At 39.4% G+C, this 20,668-nt stretch overlaps 1 protein-coding gene and 1 pseudogene across 5 annotated transcripts in view; both read left to right on the top strand.

Moving 5' to 3' along the window:
- The window catches only part of LOC145738627 (uncharacterized), a 44,931-nt gene that overhangs the window by 18,300 nt on the left and 5,963 nt on the right, over positions 1-20,668 (top strand). For 4 of the 5 annotated variants that reach the window (XR_014180824.1, XM_081993519.1, XM_081993518.1 and 1 more), the window contains 4 exons: positions 4,759-5,038; positions 17,562-17,754; positions 17,818-17,968; positions 18,026-18,196. Coding sequence is in view for 4 of the 5 variants with exons in the window: in XM_081993519.1 (XP_081849645.1) it covers positions 4,759-5,038; positions 17,562-17,754; positions 17,818-17,968; positions 18,026-18,196 (795 nt within the window). In the remaining variant the exon portion in view is untranslated. The remainder of the gene's footprint in view (positions 1-4,758; positions 5,039-17,561; positions 17,755-17,817; positions 17,969-18,025; positions 18,197-20,668) is intronic. The other variant, XM_081993521.1, reaches the window with a different exon arrangement.
- On the top strand, positions 13,300-14,196 carry LOC145738601 (uncharacterized; annotated as a pseudogene).

Below are 20,668 nucleotides of genomic sequence, written 5' to 3'. Positions count from 1 at the left end.
AATGTAGTAAAACTTCTATAAAAAGTACTATTTTTGATTTGCGTTGCAGTTACAAACTTTCGCAATTTTTTGCAAAAGCAATGTGAAAAATGTGTGCTTTTACTGTTTCATAAAGACTCTTTAATCACATTTTTTGACACTCTTGTCATTTGGCTGGAAGCAGCAGATTAGATGCAGATAGATGTATGAATGATATTACTGTTATATTTGTTGAAATAAAGTAAGTTTAGATACATAATTATACCACAGTACACTTTTAAATAGAATTTTCGATTATCTAAAGCACACTCTAGGATCGTCTCTAGCACTTACATAAAAATTATAACCTTAGATATCCCTCGATTAATGCCCTATCTGTATTAATGTTGTGTTTTTCGTCGCTTTGATCTTCCATTGCAATTGTCTATTCCTGTGTTTTTTGTCAACATGTTTGCTAGTTTGCTGGATTGTGAGTTTTTGCAATATTGACCTATGAAACAGGAAACAGCCGATAACTGATCTCTTTGATAAGATAATCAGATAATCAGTACTTTTCCTTCAGTATAGTAATTTGTTATCACTTTTACAATGATCTATAGTCGTTAGTAATACAATATCACTAAATTTCATAGCCAACTCTTACCCTAAAATTCCTTGAAGAGAACTTATTAACTTAGCTACTAGTATTAGTAACTACATTAAAAAAGACAAAACATTCAAAAACAATGTCAATAAATAGTAAACGGTTTATTATAAACTACCTGAAGCTCTCCTTTAAGTTGCCTCTTTCACTTTTCTTCAAAAATGTATTTTTACTAAATAGTTGTGTGGGATTCTATTGAATTCTAAGACTGAATTTATCACCCTGCTACGTTTTTTTTTGTTTTTTCTTCTTGTCTCTGAAACTTATTTCTGGACTGGATGGAATTTAAAATTTGCTTCTGCAAGTTTCTTAAGTCCTTTCGCATCAAGTTTGTCCTCTTTGGCTTTTCTTCGTTTTCGAATCCCACTTTCTGAGACATTTTTGATTCTGGCTCTTTTCCTATAACTCTCATTTCCACAATTCCTGTTTTAAAAAAAGTTATCTTTTATAGTCGAAATATTTACCATGGCAGTTTCCGGTGGGACAACCTGTATGATTGAAATTTGAAATATAACATCTATAATATAATTTGTCTTCTGACATTACATATTAGTTAAAGTCTACATTACCAAAAATACAGTGCATATTAATTGTTGTGTTTGATGATGGATGATAAGGTTAACACTAATAAACCGATTGTAAAAATGAAAACACGTTCTGCGCTGCAAAACATGTTGAAACAAAGAAGTTATTCTGTGGAAATTACAAGTTCAGGTGCTGAAATATTATTAACATCGAATATTAACGACATCCAGACTTACAATAAGATAAGCGAAGGGGGGGGAGAACAGTGTAAACCAAGGATAGCAGAGATAAGTGTGAAATTATGAATGTTAATGAAGAAGAGGAACTCCAGGCTATACTTAAACCAAGGAAGTTTGGTTTAACGCAAACTCCTACGAAAAAAGGAGTAGAATTCACAAGAAAGTCAACATCCGAAACACTGCATTCTGATTCGACTCCAGAGGGTGAAAACATTTTAAAACGACCTTCTGAAAATTATAGATGGGATTACAGACCACAATCACTAAAAACCACCGACGATAATAAAAAAGAAGAAAATGATCTAGTACCGGAAGAAATGATCAAAGGAATATTTGATGCTTTAGATCAAATCAGCGAAGTAGTTGAAAAGGAAAGAGATAAACAAGGAAAATTTTCTATCTCGGTAAGAGACAAAGAAATTGATGGAAAAACGAAAAATCAGATATGCAAATCATTTACTCTACTGATTTTTAAGATTGGACATCTAGAACGAGACAATTTGAAGGCCAATTTACAGTACACTAAAGATGAGAATTCACCAAAATGGAACGAAAACTACATTCCTGGTAACACTAAACTAACTACAACGTATGCGAGCATCACAAAAAAAACGTTGAAAAAAAAACGACAGAAAACTGTAATTGGTTTGGCAATATAAGCAACCCGCGTGAGGCAATATTGAACTTCAAAGAACACGTTGATATCAAAAAGTTAGGAGGAAGTTTGAAGGGATTCAAACATACAAAAGATGGAGCTCTGATAATTATTGAAAATCACGACAAACAACAGCAGGACATATTGCAATTGATAATAAGTGAGATTGACACTATGAGCATAAAAGAAAATGTGGTTAACCCAATGTTTACTATATCTGGAATTGAAAAAGGTTTTAAAGTCGAAGATTTTTTGGAAGAACTCGTTAGGGTAAATTATGAAGGCTCTGTAGAATTACAAGGTACTGTAAAAAACCAGATCAAAGTAATTGCAAAAAAAAACAATGCCGCAATCCTGTAATAGAAAATTGGATTTTGCAAGCACCGCCGGAAGTAGCCAAATGGTTCTGGTAGCTGTACATGTCATAGAACACATAAATTTTCCGATATGCTTTAAATGCTCGGGCTTTGGGCTATGTTGGTAAACATTGCTGAAGTGTCGAGTGCTGCCATAATGCAAGCCTGAAAATCTGAATTGCCCAAACTGTGTGGAAATCAAGTATTCTGATACTGAACACCCAGCCAGAGATGTAACGTGTCCAGTCTTTGAAAGAAGAATACGCAGATTTAAGGATAATATTAATAACACGAATTTTTTGTAGATAGGCCACCAGGTATCGATAAGAGGGATAAATGTTACATTACGGCACATTTGGAGCAGAACAATCATCCAGTGAATCACTTGCTAAATGTTTTTTTTATTCATCGAAATGTGCACTCTCTGGCGCGCCAATATTCTTGGCAGGAATGCGGCCTCAGATAAGGGGGTCAAGCAAGACTACTGCTTTTTACCTCCCCATCGGTGTAGACCATTGGACTAGTATGCACCCCTTTAAAAGCGAATTTTTTGACATAAGTCGACATTCGCAAGTTAAAAGTGCAACTGCGGTCCTGGCTGAGAGTACCCCCGCCGATTAGGGGCTCTTCTGCGCTCTTCTGTCCTCCTGGACGCTTCTTTCTTCATCGGCCTGGTCAATGTCGGGGAAGATTTAAGTAGACTAGATGGTAACGACCTGAAGGTCTACCATTTAGTTGCATCTTCTTTTGAGTGGTTTGATCCTGGCTGGTTTTATCTGAAAAAGAAAAAACATGATTAGTGTTTTAAAATGGCGGGTTTTGCCAGATGTTCAAACATTGTGTTCATTAATGAGCACATGGTTTGCATCTGCTTCAAAACCGTGTTCAAAGTTGGGGAACACAATGTCCTCTGTCTTGGTTGGTGTTGCCGCCGCTGCATAGCTCACTGGCTTGGGTCCTTTTTGTGCTTGTTGTCTCGGTTTGGTCAGGATTTTCATGCACCCGCGGTAATTTGCAGGGTCTGGACCCCCGTAGTTTACGCATTAGGTCGGTTCTTATCGTGCTTTCTTACACTCCGCTGAGTGGTGGTTTCCTCCGCCCTTGGCGCATTTGGCTTCTGCGGTGCAGTAGCTTTGCGTATGTCCAAATCGTTGGCAACGGTGACATTGGGTTTCACCGCGCTGTTGTCTTTGATGTTCCTCCTTTACTACTAGGTGGCAGGATCGAGTGATTTGGAATAGGATCCTTTTATATTCTTTTCTAGCTTTGACGAAAACTAGTGGTAATCCCTGGCTTGCGAGATCCTTGGTGACGTCGTCAACGGTGATGTTGGTCGGGACGCCCTTGATAACGGAGTTGGTGGATTTGTCTTCGGGAAGTGCGTACCTGTGGTACTCTCCGTCTCCTTCGAAGGGTCTGTCACAGTTCACGAAGCTGATGGATTTTTGTGAGTTTCCTCACTAATAATCTCCAGCTCTTTCAGTGGTTTTGCTGCCTTTTGAACCGTCTTTCTGTCCTTGCGTCTTCTTTTTACTGTAGTAAACTCGTCATTATCGGGTTTGGCTGTCGGGCATCTTTTTGATGGCAGCTATTTGTTTTTCAAAAACCGCCATTTTCTCGCTGAAGTCCTCAAGCTGCTTTTTGGGAAGGAGATTCTCAGTATACAGCCTATGGTTTTCCTCCTCTAGCTTTTCTTGCGCCGCTGCTTTCTCCTCACGGATTTTCCTGAGGGAATTTTCCAACCAATCGTCATGAGTGCCTGACATGATGTGGTTTGACCCTCACTGTCACTTTCACTCGCGAATTAATTTTCTCTTTCTTTGTGTTTAAAAACACAGTGGTACGCGCGCGCTATGTTGACCATCCGGATCGACTGCTCGATGTCAACTGAACCTGCAGTCGCTGGGTAACTCGTTTGATGTATTATGTGCGCTACTAAAGGATCATAGTAACTATAAAATACTCTGTATAACAGAGCACTGGAAATCCAATGAAGAGCTTGAAGTACCTAGGGATAAAGAACTTTAAGCTGGCCGCCGATATCTCCCGTAAAAAAGGTCAACACGGAGGAAGTGCTATTTATATATACAGTGTGTCCACGAAGTATGGAATAAATTAGATTAAAATTTAGGGAGTTATCTTTAAGAAAAATGCTCGGACAAGTATGTTATAATTTTTAACTTGACAAATAAGAACCCCCATTTTTAAAGGCCAACTCAATGAATGACTTTTTAAATTAGATATATCTAATACTAGATTTAAGTTGTTGCCTTCTTAACGCTGTTTTCCTTTATGCTATATGTTTCATGTGCAATATATTAATGTAATTGGAAATAAAGATAATTGTTATTGTTATTACAGATTTGCAGGATGTTCCCACCGATATGCCGAGAGATAGAACGGAAACCGATATGCCGAGAGATAGAACGGAAACCGATATGCCGCAAGATAGAACTGGAACTGATATGGAACCAATCTTTATACCGAACTTTGCGTTAAAAACCATTTCGAATTATGTGGACCTAAACGAAACGTTACCGTATGTCTTTCTAACCATTAGCGAATACCCGTTCTCGGATATTAATCCTTATCACGTGCCTCAAATAGGCAGTCCGACTCATATACTGTTTTTCTGTTTAAGGTAAGTTGAAAAATTGTTCTTTTATATTCATTCTGAGTAAAACCTATTGTCCTGTTTGTATATAACGTAGGGAAGTAGAAGCGGGTACAGGATGAAAAGAAAATACCTCAGTATTGAAACATTGTCGACGTTTCGACCCTTATTTGACATCTTTATAAAGGCTGAAAAATCACGTTATGTCTCATCAGGTTATATGTCAAAATAAAATGTTACAAACTTTTGCTAATATAAACTAATATATAATAGAATAAAAATATAAGTATCAGAATAAAAGACAATTTAAACAAACGAACCAAAACACACACAACATGAAAAAAATCATCAACACATACACAAAAAAAAAAACAGACAAAAAATGAACCGTGACTCCGTGCAACTGAATCTATTGCATCAGCGCTTATCTGACTTGGTTATTTTGTCAACCTTGCTTTTATATAGAAACTTAGTAAAAGGTCAGGACACGTTTAAACACTTGTATTTAACACTTAACCACAGACTTATCCTAAAGAGAACCTTCGTCGTCCGCCAATTACTCCGTTCTTTCTGGGACTCCCAGCAGGAGCAACTCGTGTTCCCTCAAACTGTGTTGTAACGTTTAACTTTTAGAATTTAATATGTTCTTTATTAAATAGTTAACATATTACTTCTAAACATGGCCCCGCACGTTGAAAGACCATATCTTTCAAACAAATAATACGTAAGTGCAAGAAGTATTAACTTAAGTGTATACAAAGAAGTTATCTTAAGCTTCAATCTAAAACATGGGCGCACCAGCCAGTGGCAAACTTTATCCCTCCTTAGTCCCTATAGGTAATAGTGCCTATTTAATAACTGCACGTCTAAATTCACCATTTTTTGTTTTTACGGACGCCACTCGAACAACCCCGTCCGCACAAATGTAGACCTCTCCCAAGTAACCTCTTAAAGGGAGGCGCGATATTATCTTGTATAATCACTAACTGACCGATTAGGAAGTTTCTTTGCTGCTTTCTCCATTTTTGCCTTTGTTGCAATTCGCAAAGATTATTTATTCCAGAAAACTTGTTACGTTACAGCCCATTGTTGGTCTTAGCCTCCTCAAGTATTTCCTTCCAGGCGTCCCTGTCCAACGCCCGTCTTCTCCATGCCCTTGTCCAAACATTTCTTAAATCGGCTTCGTTATCTAATAGCCTCATTTGAGGTTTTCCCCTTCTGTGTTGTCCTACGGGCTTATCCAGTAAGACCTTTCAGGCGGGGTCATCTGCCTCTCGTCTCATAACATGGCCCACCCACCGCAGGCGGTAATTTCCTTGATTATGTCAGGTCCCTAAAACAGCCTGTACAGATGAAAGTTGTACCTTTTCCTCTATATACCGTTTTCCTCAATGGTCCCGTAAATTTTTCTCAGTACTTTCTTCTCAAAGCACCCCAAGATGGTCTCGTCACTCTTAGTGAGTGTCCATGTTTCGGCGGCGTACATTAAAACTGGTCTTATCAGTGTTTTGTAGAGTTTGCACTTTGTGATTCTGAAGATGTTATGGGATTTAAGTTGGGGGGCGAGTCCGTAGTAAACATCTGTTGGCTAGGAAGACTCTACGTTTAATTTCGGCTCTTGTATTATTATGTATATCAGGGACCCAGGTTCACGAACTCGTTAACCGACTCTATTTCGTCGCTCTCTATCTTTAGGTTTCTGTGGAGGTTTACTTCTCTTGATATTTCCGGTGTTGCTAGCATGTACTTCGTTTTATTGATGTTTATTACTAGGCCCATTTTCTCTGCTGCCCCTGTCAGTGCTTAGTATGCTCCTTTCACTGCCTCTGATCTGCCTATGATATCAATATCGTCCGCGCTGCTTGGATTTGGATGGATTTATTCCCCTTGTTGTTATACTCGACATTCGTATAGTTTCTTCAACGGCTAGGTTGAATAAAATGCAGAAGAACGCGTCTCCCTGCCGCAGTCCATTAGAGGTTTTGAAGGGTTTCCCTTGTACCCTGCATTCCATTCTTTTCATCGTAACTCTTGCGAGATTTTCCTCGATAGCTTGAGCACTCAAGTATATCACCTTGTTTGTAGATAGTGCCCACGTTCCATTAGGCTGGTAGTGTTTTTTTCTCTAGATGTTTGAAAAGTTGTTGCATCGCGGTTACCAGCTCTTCGCCACCGTTTTTGAGAAGCTCAGCAGGAAGCGACAACTTCCGGAAAATTTATAGTTTGCCCACTTTTTTGTACCTTCTCTAATTTCTTCCATTGTTGGCGGTTCATGTTCCGTTTGATCTTCCGTCTCGTGTCCTGCGTTTTGGGCTTCTTGTGGTTCTGGGATTAGTTCGACCTCATCTGTGTTCAGTAAAGCGCTAAAGTATTCTATCCAGCGGCCCAGCACCTCGTTTCTGGAGCCTAGTAGATCTCCATTACTATTTTTACACTACGTCGTTATAACATTGACAACTCCGGCCATTTTCACCTTGATGACCTGTAACTAAAGGTGTAATAATCAGACTATACGTTGATAAAAGTAAGTCACCTTAAAATGTACTTTTCTAAATATGCCCATGTGTTACAAGTGTGGAAGCTCAGTGTAACATTGTTCATGGTGGCTTGAGGTTAGGCATATCTATGGTGATAATACGTCTTACAAACATGTCATAATGGGATGACATGACTCGTTGAAAAATAAAAGTAGATGCGCCTTTTATTTTTTGGCTCGGTTACCTGCTTTTACTAATATTTACAACGTCCTGTACTCTGGTAATTGAATCTCCATATAACTAGAAAAAATATTTAATCAGTCTGATGAATAAACTCTTGCTCGAGAATCCACAAGTGGGTTTGGCATAAGCTTCCCTCTTTGTCTGCTGGTTTAGTTTCTCTTTTATTATTTTTTATGTATGTTTTAACGTTTGTATTTTGGTTCGTTGGTTTTAATTGTTTTTTATTTTTATTTTATATTAGCATAACTTTGCAACATCATCTAAATATGTCTCGAACGTAGTGTGGAAAGAATGTCAATTTAGGATCAGTTCTATACTCGAAATGAATGTACGAATATGAAACTGACACTCAGATATGTTGAATTGAGTGTTTTTAAAATTAATATCTGCTTTTCAGCTTGTCGGCTTTTTTGCTGAAGGGGTTAGTCGAAGAACTTCGGAAAAAACGTTTTGATACAAGAAATGCATTTAATGTAGAATGACTCAAAAATATATTTAGTTTTGCAAAATGTTTGCAAGAGGGCATAATATCAAATTGAATAAAAAATGCATGGCTTTATATTTTCAAATACCCTATACGTTGTACGGTAACTTGAATTTGTTGTAGAACATAGAATTTTGCGTCACTGAAATAAGCAGTTGTTTTTCCATTAGATGCACTAATTAAATATGTAACTCTTTATCGCTGTATATTTTCGTCGACAGATGCCGCTTTTTACAAGAACTGAAAAGAAAATAAATGCAACCAACAGCACTTATTCGTGACAAAAAAGAGCACCAACTATTCACAACTCTCAACAAATAGCAAAAACCCAAGCAAACAGCGCAGGTTTCTAACTTTTCGTTCATTTCAAGTTATTCTCAAAAAACGGTGGTTTTAGGTAATTGGCGAACATTACAGTCACTCGGTCAAGTATAATATGTCAATCTCTTACAGCCGTATGCACGACCAGTCATTTTGAAGATTTAAGTTTAGACTGTTAATGTTCAAAAGTATCAATGTTCACTAAAAGAAATACCCCAGTCTGAAGTTCAAAATGACTGACGGTGAGAGTTGGTAATCTTGTTATTTGACACTCGTTAAAAAGATCAGGCAAATTGAAGTTCAGCTGCTATATTAATGTTTTTTAACATTATGTGATAAGTAATTCGAATGTATATAGAGTATACGGTTTAAAATGATGTACACTAGGATATTGAACACCGTTTTGTACAAGGCTGGTTAAATGGAAAAAGAGTTTTAATTAGGTTTGCCTGAAAATTGTCCGGGTTAATGATGCAAATCAGTGACCCATTCCTATTGTTACAATGCGACCTTTAACAAGATTAAAATTTCCTGAAATTTACGATTTCCCTAAGTATGGAAAAAAAGTACGACTTAGTACAACATTGCATCTCAGGGGTGACCCAAACTTACCCCCCTAATATGAAGTGTCAACCCTCTAGACCTTAAAGTAAGGGAGTTACTCATGTGAAATACCAGTCCTTAAACAACTACTTATGGACATGTCCCGGTTCAACAAAGATGCGTTGGCTAGAAAATTCGCGACACCATAAACGATTAGTGGTCGTTGAGGTAGGACATTCTAGACATTCTGGAAGCTTCAAGAAGCATAAATCTCACATATATAAACGGACCGATGCGAACGGAGTCATTAGTAAAAACAGTGGTGCAATAGTAAGCAAAAAGGGATGTAGTTTTTTTTTTGTTTGGAGCTGCGGGAGCCTAATGCCCAGATGTTCTCTAGGCCTCCGCATAGGCTATCCCAGGAGAGTGTGAAGAAGGCGAGAAAATGCGGGGCAGTCACCAAGTACACGCCCCGGTGGTTCTTCGTCCTCCAAACAGCCTCTGCAAGCCGGGTCTTCGTAGATTCCCAGCATGTGCATATGCCGTGACATGTGACAGTCACCCGGTCATTAGACCTGTCACCATTCGTAATTTGCCTCTGTTAATATTTAGCAAAAGCTTTATTCGTTTAGAGCACGGACCAAGTATTATTTCTTTGCCGGTCTCATGATGAAAACAGTTGCCCAGCGTTGCTGAAAGAGTTTTTTAGCCAAGCTATTCCTAATTCCCCAGGCTGACGAGTCTGTCAGCCTCCATGTTTCCAGAGACACCAGTGTGCCCCGGCACCCACGCGAGGCCGTCTCTGCCGCCTCGAGACAAGGTCTCCAGGGTACTCTTGCACTCTATTACCAGTTTAGACCGCTCCTCTTCGGCCTAAACGCCTCCGCGGATCGGTTAGGCGACACAGCCTGCAGAGAAGAAGGGCGTATACTTCAGCCTGAAAAACTGTATTCCACCGAGAGGGATACTCTGTGACATGCGTTCGGAACTTGCAAAATTACCGGCTCTCGCGCGTCCTTCAGTAAATGATCTGTCTGTGTACTAGACGTCGCTATATCAGAAGAATTCCAGCCTATAATCGGTCCCCCAGACCTCTCTGTCGAAGCGAAGTAGTAGAAGTGACTTTAGTGGTTTAAAAGTGATATCCAGTGTTGTAAATTTGTGTGTAATTATTAAATAAAATCTGTTGAGTTTATTCAAAGTCTCACTTAACAAAAAGAGCCCCGTTAAGTGTAACAATATGATAAAGAGTAAAACCCAAAAAACTGAATTTTTGAAAAGGTGTATTTACTTTTTTTATTGCAAGGGAATATGAAAGTGTCATGTTAGGTATAGGAAAACATGGTGACCCTGAAAATGCTGTCTAAAGATGTTGCCGCGTTTCTGGTATAGCGCTCTACCAACTGAGCTACTAAAGCACACTGGTACGCTCGATTTCAATTGTCTGTCGGCAGTTAGTTTTACTTAATTTTTAGAAGTTAGTGTATGAAGAATTTTAGATAAGTAAATAAGAAATCATTCACAGTCAAAACCAATAAGCCAGAATAAACTCGACACACTCGACTCGAACTCGTGACGTCGTCAAATATGTTGACATCGCCAGTGATAAAGAGGGAGGACTCTGGTCTGTAGTATTCTAACCAATTTTAGTCAGCTAAAGGCGGAAAAGGTTTTTATTTAATTTTTAATTATGTCCGCAACGCCAAAAATGTCCCTATAAAACAGAATTAAATTTGAAAAAGCTCAAAAACTAGTACCAGCCCATTTCTGTCAATCAGGTGTTCGGTTCTTCAAACTGAAGTGTTACGTAGTTGAAACCTGCTGTCTTGCCAAATGTGTAAAAAATAAGTTTTCTGTAATAAAACCGACATTTCATACGTCGTAATAGACAATTTTGTACTGGTTTTCATTTGTCGGTATGTTTTTGCTAAAAATCAGACATAAGTCTTTTAGTTTGCTAAATGGACGAAATTTCTAAGAAGATGTGTAGCAATTGCAGTTTGGTAACGCTCTTTCATACATAGTATGTTGTTGTTGTTGTTGTTGTTTGGTGATGCGGGGGGCTATTTAGCCCAGGTATACGCATAGATGGACCCGTCGCGTCCCGCTAGCCGGAGCTACAGCAGTCCCGTTGATTCAAAGAATCTAACGATGCTGGTCGGATGCAGCTCCGTTAGTTCCCTGTGACACAGCGTTGGCTGTCCCAGTTAGGTGTGACGAAGGCGAGAAAAGGCGGGGCAATCACTAAGTACATGCCCCGGTGTTTTTTCGTCCTCCAAGCAGCCTCTGCAGGCCGGGTCTTCGTGAATTCCCAGTCTGTGCATATGCCGCGCCAGGTGACAGTGACCCGTCATTAGACCAGTCACCGTTCGTAGCTTGCCTCTGTTTAGGTTTAGCAGAAGTTTAGTTCGTTTGGGGCACGGACCAGATATTAGGTCCTTTGCGTGTCTCATGCCGGGAGCAGTTGCCCAACGTTACTGGAAGAGTTTTCCAGCCATGCCTTCTATTGAGCGGACCGCCGTGCTATAGGAGATCCCCACACTAGGTTCAGGTCCCGAGAGCGGTTCCCTAGTTCCAAGGCCGGCAAGTCTGTCAGCCTGCATGCCCACCTACGCGATGTATACCGCCCCGAGACAGGGCCTCCAAGGTACTTTTACACTCCATTACCAGCTTGGACCGCACTTCATCGGCCTCAATGGCCCTGAGGGCAGCCTTATTGTTGCAGCAGATGACTATTCTGTCACCCCTCTTCGGGTCGGATAGGAGAACCCGCCCGCAGACAAGGATGGATGACATATACTTCAGCCTGAAAGACTGCAGTGTAACTGCCGAGAGCGATACTCTGTGACAAGCGTCTGGAGCTGGCAAAAATGCCGGCTCCCGCGCGTCCTGCAACCAACGATCCATCTGTGTACTAGACGTCGCTATTCCGGAGGACTTCCGGTCCGTAATCGGCCCTCCACTCTTCTCTACCAGGAACTATGACTTGGAGGGCACGAGCTTGGAGATCTGATGATCAGTAGGAGCGGACACTGGTCTGTGGCCCAGCCCCATATCCTGCCGTGCCCAAATGAGCAGGCTTGTAGTTGGCCGCCCACGTGCAGCCAGTAAGCTGCGCGGGTGACCTCCATTCTCACGCACAGTTCGAGGGGCATGAGGATTAACATCACCTCCAGGGCCCTAGAAGAAGTGGTCCTCATTGCCCCTGTCACCGATAGTGGTTTTTGTCATGCGCAGTAGGTCCTGCTTATGCGCAGTGGTGTAAATAACGTAACGGACACTGAGTGGCATCATTTGGGGGGGGTCAGTTTGTTTTTGTATTTTTGGGCATGCGCAGTAGGTTCTACCTCTCAAATATTGTTACGGGGGTCAAGGGGGATACATTTGAATGGTCATTGGGTTTTTTGCAAATATGGACATGCGCAGTAGGTTTTACCTATGCGCAGTGAGTTGTAAACGGTTCGTGGGGTTACTGGGAGCTGAATAGGACAGTAATTGGATTTTTTGTCGTTTTGCGCGTGCGCAGTAGTTTTAGCTCTGCGCAGTGGGGAATAAGCGGACTGGGCGAACATTTGAAACCGGCAGGTAGCAAAAGTTAGTCATTTCTGCAAAATTTTGTAAAATTTCGGTATATACAGGGTGGACCATAAGTAATGGGACATAGACCTACAGCATATTCCTGACATCAAAATAATACGATTTAGCTGAATTGTCCTATACCGAAAGTTAATATTAAGAAAGATAGAGGATGTGAAAGTTGAAATTTTAATTTAGTTTTTTTATCATATCTTCACGGTTTTTTGATATAAATTACTGAAAGTGGTATAAAGGGGTTTTGGCACGCGTAAAATACGATGCTTTCATTTGTTTTGTAGTAGCTGATAGGGGGCGCTAGCTGTAACCATCTCCGTCCCTTCAAAAGGCTCAAACTTTTTTTTACGGAACTGAAACGGCCATATGACTTCAAAATATGATTCTAAGATGTTTTCTACGTAAAAAAGGTATACTTGTTGTAAGTCTTAAAAGTCGACCGTTTTCGACTTATTAAATCTTTTATTATTGCATGCATTTACATGTATGTACAGCAGCTTTTGATTACTTTTTTTAAAATTCTAAGTAGGGTTTGATACAAAAAAAGGGCGTTCATAACAACTAGATTTATTTTAAAGTTATGTTTTTCTGTCAAATTCATGTGCTGAAATAAGTTTTCTTGTGAAAATATGCCAAGACATACGCTGTTTTCTAATGAAGAAATGAGAAATGCTATGTGTCTACGCGCAAACAAACTTTAAAGGACGAACGGCTTGTCGCAAGTATTTTGAGATATATCCCCATAGAAGGCAACCCAATCACAAGATATTTAAGCGTATTTATGACCGCTTGGGTGAAACTGGATCGTTTCAACCTAAGCGAGATAGTTTGGGACGTCCAAAAGTTTTTACTTCAGATCAAGAGGAAGAAATTTTGGTTAGAGTAGCAGAAAATCCCAGACTAAGTACAAGACGATTGAAGGCAGAATGCGGTGTCAGTAAATCATCAATAAGTATTGATGATGATACTAATATATAGAATATTTCGTAAAGAAGGTCTGCATCCATATCATTTTACACCTGTGCAAAGTTTGTTACCAGCCGATCTTCCCCGCAGACTAGAGTTTTCACACTTTTTCCGGACCCAACAAAACAGAAATCCGCTATTTTGAAATAACATTATTTTCACCCATAAAGCCACTTTTACTCGAGGCGGTGTATTTAACTTTCGGAACATGCATGCGTGGGATATGGAAAATCTATATTTAATAACCGAACGGCACTTCCAACACGAGTTGAAAATAAATGTTTGGTGTGGAATAATTGGAGATTATGTATGTCCATATGAATTACAATCAAATCTTAATAGAAACTCTTACCTAAATTTTCTTCAAAATGAACTCGGTGGTCTTTTAGAACATGTACCGTTGAATTTGCAACAGAATATGTATTTCATGCAAGATGGAGCTCCAGCATATTTTTCCGTACAAGTAAGAAACTATCTAAATAATATTTTTCCACACCGATGGATAGGACGAAGCGGACCGATTCCATGGCCTGCTCGAAGCCCGGATCTTAATCCATTAGATTTTTGTGTTTGGGGTTATTTGAAAACAATTGTTTATAATGAGACCATCAATGACCGCGACCAGTTATGGGAAAGAATTTTTAATGCTGCTGACCAAGTTAGAAATGAAGAAATCCTTTTCAAGATTAGGCAGTCATTCATGAAACACATTTCAAAATGTATTAGTGTCAATAGTGGCCATATAGAACATTTGTTGGCCAAAAAAAACCTGTTTGATTTCTAGTTTTTTAATTTCTAGCAGTTTGTAGTTTAGGTTGTTTCAACCCAACTGAGTATATATATTGAGTATGTATACCTATTTAATATCTAATTTATCATTTTGTTGTGTGATTTATTAAAAGTTTTACTAATTAATTGTTTTAGATTTTGTATTTACTACAAACATTTTTCAAACGGTCAAATTTATATACAGAAACTGTTATGTGTGTAACATAAGGGAATACAGCACATACCGTATTAACATACGACAATGCATGCAATAATAAAACATTAAATAACTCGAAAACGGTCAACTTTTAAGACTTACAACAAGTATACCATTTTTACATAGAAAAGATCTTAGAATCATATTTTGAGGGCATATGGCCGTTTCAGTTTCGTAAAAAAAAGTTACAGTCTCTTGAAGGAACGGAGATGGTTGCAGCTAGCGCCTCCTATCAGCTGCTATAAAACATACGAAAGCATCGTATTTTACGCCTGCCAAAACCCCTTTATACCAACTTTCAGTAATTTATATCAAACGACCGTGAAGATATGATAAAAAAACAAAAATAAAATTTCAACTTTCACACCCCGTATCTTTCTTAATATTAATTTTCGATATAGAACAATTTAGGTAAATCGTATTATTTTGATGTCAGGAATATGCTGTAGCTCTATGTCCCATTACTTATGGTCCACCCTGTATATAGTTAGGAATAAGTAAGAATGTCTTCTGATGAAGAAGGGGCGTATTCCCGCGTTGCGGGAAAGGTGTTGAGAGATAGGGTAAGCGATGGTTTAACAATGGAGCAGCTGGAAGATTTAATGTCCGGGGCCACTCTCGCGGAATTGGTTGGGTTGATGTCGGGAAAGATTAGCGAGGTCACAGCGGGAAGAACCAGGTTCACACGGTATGAAGGGATAGTGATTAATAGGGTCTTGGTTGAGGTTCTCCTCAGGTTTGGATGTATGGAAAAAAGGGCGTTAGAATTAGAAAAGGATAGCGAGAAAGAGAGGGAGAAAATGGAAATGATGCGTGAGGTTTATGATAGGGACATTGGCAAACTGGAGAAGGAGCTCGAGAAAAGAGAACGGGAGCTGGAAGAATTTAGGAATAAGGGGAGTGCGGGGTTGGACTTGGACAAGTTGGGTAAATTGTTGGAGGGATTTCAGGGGAAAATGGAGTTATTGGGGCGGGTAGAGGTGGAGAATGAAGATAGGGCAAGTGTAGTAAGGGTAGGGAAGGGGGTTAAGCAAATTAAGGGGGGGACTAAGGGGCAAGAGATAGAGGAGTTAAGGACAACAACAGTTAGGGATACGTCTGGAGACGAGGAATCAAGCGTGGGAGGGTACAGGGTCGAAGATAACGAAGGGTGGAGCAAAGTGGAGAGAAAGAAAACTTTCGCAGAGGCTTTGGGCAGAGAAAAAAGAGGAAATGTGGAAACAAAAGTAGGTTGGAAAATGCCGCCAAAAGGGGGAGAAGTAAAATGGTCCTTAGCAGTAGAAAGGGCAGGGAAAAAAGGGCAGGAACTGGTGAGGGAGGTCAAAGGCTTGATTAAGGAAGCAGGGGTATCGGTTGTCAGCGGGGTTAAGGAGGTGAAGGACGGCAAGGTCGTAGTAACTTTTGTGAGTGATAAGGACATGGAGAAGGCAAAACAGGTACTACAAGAAAATAGGGAAGTTAGGGTTGGGGAAAACGGGGCAATAAACCCCAAATTGAAAATTACTGGGGTGGAAAAGGGTTGAGATTGTCCGAACTGTAGCAAAATGGGAGTTTTTAGAGGGGACAGATGTCACAGGGCGTCGTATAGAAGGTGTCCTGTGTACAGGAGTAAGGTAGATTTGAAGGTGCGAAATACGAACTACGATTAGGGAGGGGAGAGAAAGGGTTTCAGAGAGACTGGGGGCGAGTGAATGGGCGATGTTGAATGGGTGAGGAGAGCCGGGTATCGTGGATCTGGGGTGAGACGACGAGAGTGGTCGGACATGTGTAAATAATTGTTAGGGTAGTTAAAAAATTAAGGTAAAAAGACTAAAAATTGGTTTATACGTGTATTTAAAGGATTAAGCATTTGTTTGAACTGTTGAAAATATGTATAAAACTGTATAGGTTAAGATAGGTCTAAAATTTGGATACGTTAATATTATATTGGTTATATGTACAATATGGAAAACTGTAAAAAAGAAGAGATAGAAAATTATGTTGTAAAAATGGGAAAAAGGGAAAAAAAATGTATAAAATTTGTATAGGTTAAGATTATATTGGTGATATGTACAATATGGGAAACCGGAAAAAAGAGATAGAGAATTATGTTGTTAAAATGGGGAAAAAACGAAAAAAAGAGAAAAAGGGGTAAAAATAACACAGGAAAAAAGATAAAAAATGGAAAAAAAGGGGAAAAAGAACAAAAAAAAGAGGCAAAATAAACAGAAAGGAATTAAAAAAAAGGGGAAATAAAAGATAAAAAAGAAAGGGAAAAGGAGCATAGGAAAAAGAAAAACAGGGTTTAGCTTTCCCCGGGAATTTTTAGGAGACGTGTAGGATGGTGGGTTCCCTTGGGAGTGGTTTTGTGAAGACAGTGGGTAATGGATACGGCTTAAGCCCTAAAAAGGGTCAGGTGGCTCAACCTCATTCGGTATGTCACCGCCAGGCACGCCGCTCTTTGGAATTTGTCCAGTTGAGCGGTTGCTGAACTTTGCTCTACACAGGGCCACCACACTATGGCCCCGTAGGTAATTATCAGAGGTAATTATCAGGGAGAGATTTTTTTTAAAATAAATAATGAAGACCTCTACCTCTAGGTTTGAACTAGATGGTTTTTACTCTGTATCAAGGGAATGGTGCAATGCTCTAACTACTTGACAGACCAAGATTAATCAGTTATAACCACGGTTTGTAAATAATTAGAAATGTGCTAGATAGAAAATTTGCTATCTGTTAGTTAGTAGTATTTAGTGCTCTTCATTTTGACACTGGTAGGCGTCATGGGTTGTATTTGTTTACCGTAAACGTAACTTCCATTTGTAGTTAAGCATTTGAATTCGAAAAATTCTTGAGATACATTCTACTCGTTTTTACTACAGTGTTTCACACGAAGCGCATAGATGAACCGTTTCATCAGAAAAGCCGACGACCATCGTTTATTGACGGTTTTGTTTTTAGGTTGATAAACTGCAATGTGTTTACCCCAATTTGCGTGGTACTAACTAATCGGGTGGCCGATAATCAGCCCGAAAAATTGGTAGTCGTGTGGAAATCCATAATTCAGGATTTAAGCATTTTTGGACTGCAAGTAATTTGCTCAGTGTCGCCAAGCAAGCCGATGTTTCATACTGCTTTAGAACAACTAACAATGGTAACTTCAACTTGATTTTCTTTGAAACGCATTGTAATTGACTTTAAAAAACTTCGGAAATAGAATCCCACCCTGGAGGATCACACTGGTCCAATCACATATTCGTCGTATCCCTATAAGAACATCATTCATCTCTACTGTTACAACGATTTAATGCACAGTTTTCAAGATGTCTTAAGTGCACGTAAAGAGTTGTACTACGTTGCGTATGAAGGTTAGTTTTCCCCATATATAAAATTTGGTAAACTTTTAAATTTCACTAGTTCCTCAGGCCCGAATAAAAAAACATTCAATCAGTTTTGCGCCAGCTGGAGCGATTTGGTGTCCGTGATGAATTTAAGTGTGATCGATTGCAAATACACTTCAGAATCGGGCATTGGACCTTACTTCTCAATTTTTACTCGAGCCTTCAATAATAAATGCATTAACTATTTCGATAGAAGTAAGTTTTTCAGCCTACCATATATGAGGTAAATGGTTTAGAATAGTAATGTTAGAGGCAAATTATGTAGATACGTCTAACAAACAAACTATATCATTAGTACTTTTATCGCTTTATATTTCAGTTCCAACATCTTACTTTTTTCATGCCACTCACTTACTACCATTACTACCATATTCTGATTCATTCTCCCTTCCATTTATCTTGACACAGTCCCGACATCCTGATTACTATTTAACACGTTCTGTTTTTCAGTCTTTAGAGTGCTCAATAAATAACTCAATTAACAATAAACATTTTTGTCCAGCCTCTCTTATAGCACTTTGATCTATTTCATATATTTTATATTATTTGTATCTTCTAATTAATTACCAGAGGTCTTCATCATACATCACTATTAGCCATAGGCCTCGTAAATTTTTCGATCTAGATCTATTTTGTGCACTGTTTATCCAGATTGTTTGAATTCTTTTTATGTCGTCTGACTACCTAATTGGCGGTCTACCTCTACTACTATATGGCTTCTGTCATGGCGTGGCCTCCATTCTACGATCTTCTTTGTACGAAGGCGTAGAAGGGCCACAAACATTTTTTTCCGACTTCAAACTCTGAATTTTAGTTAAATTCCAACTTCAAACTCGGAATTTACATTGTCACATTGCAAAAGCTCTTCAAACCAAATGAGACAAAATTTTTCAGTTTGGCAACATTGCAAACACAGTTCAAAGAAATTAGTCGGAATTGTCAGTTTGGTTACATTACAAACACTATTCGAACCAAAATTGTAGAATTTGTTAGTTTGATAACATTGCAAGGACACTTTTGAAGGAACTTGTCAGTTTGGACAGATTGGAAACACTCTTCAAACCAAAATTGTAGAATTTGTCAGTTTGATAACATTGCATATACTCTTCAAACCAAATTAGTAAAATTAGTCAGTTTGGCAACATTGCAAACAGTCTTTGATCTTAATTAGTAGAACTTGTTAATTTGTCAACATTGCAAAAACACTCTTTGAACCAAAATAGTAGAATTTCTCAGTTTGACAACATTGCAACTAAATTCTCTCTTACTCTTCACCGTCGAAACCGCTCTTTTATATTCGGTAAACCACGTTCTAGAACCACTCTGAAACGCTTCGCGATTTGCGTCGAACATCGAAGATGCTTCTCGGTGTATCGCTATCTAACGGTGGCCTACTTTAACACGCGCCTAGCCAGATATTGTGGGCGCATCGATTCCATCCCAAATCGAGTGCTCGTTCAGTAAGTATCGAGCATAGTAGGCCCAAACCGTAACACTGCCCCCCTCTTAAAGCTGATCGTCCCGATCCGCTTCATCTAGTCCCTGGTATTTCTTGAGTCTGTCCAGATGGACAATTTTCATCTTGCCTTTGGGGCTGCGATGGACTCTGTACACGACGTCGTTTAACCTTTTTACCACATCGTAAGGTTACTCCCAGTGTCGTTGCCATCTTTGACTTAATCCTTTGCTTCTCCTGGGTTGAAACATCCACACAGCATCACCTTCCTTATAATTGCCTCCAGCTGGTCTGTGGTCCAGGGTCATCTTCATATGGTCGTTGTTTGGTTTCATCTTCTCTCTCTCAAGTTCCTGAATTGTGCTTGATCCCATCTGTAACGAACACTGGTCACATCGTTTACACCATTCCTAAAGGTCCTTTCTGAAGTTAATCCAGTAAAATCGATCTCTTATTCTAGCCAAAGTCTGGTTTACTCCAAAGTGTCCTCCTCCGCGACTGTAATGTAGTTCTCGGAGCACATTCTCTTTGCAGGAATTGGGCACTATTATTTGGTAAACAAAGCATTTTCCGTCTGAACTTTCCCATTTTCGAGTAATTAAGTCATCTCGCAGGTGTAGAGAATCCCATTGCAGCCAGTAACCCTTTACTGTTGGTCCATGTCTGGAAATTTCTTGCCAATCCGGTTTCAAATCCTTCTCCAACCATTGTTCTGATTACTTTCAAATCAGAGTCTGAGCGCTGTCCTTTTATTATGTCTTCCTTAGAAACGCTGCTCTTCATTATTTTTGTAGCCTCTTTATCTGTCACCTTCGCGATTTGACCAATCCTCCAACCATTATGAATTTGTCCTTCCGGGTTCTTCATTTCCTGCTCCTGGTTACGCCAGTTCTGTGGTGTCGGTCGATAAACAAAAAACAAAAACCTCACCATTTTTAACCAATCAGATCGGTGTTTACCGAATGATGCGGCATTTAATGGGGCTGTTCCTAGATTTGGGAACGCCATCTGTACTTTCTAACTCATAGAGTTGAGTACAGATGTCACCAGATGTTGCACAACCACTATCATTTCTGGCATTCAGTTGACTATACTGGAATGAAGGTTTTGTTCTTTGGTTATCAAGCCCTATAGCCTCTCTGATGAGCCGTAATACGGCGAAACCGGTCAGAAAGTTGGGATTTATAATCAAAAAACAAAACCTCATCATT

This window comes from Ips typographus, linkage group LG16, assembly GCF_016097725.1.
Source record: "Ips typographus isolate SLU linkage group LG16, UJ_Ityp_2.0, whole genome shotgun sequence".
NCBI lineage: Eukaryota > Metazoa > Arthropoda > Insecta > Coleoptera > Curculionidae > Ips > Ips typographus.
This window is presented reverse-complemented; position numbering and strand designations above follow the sequence as displayed.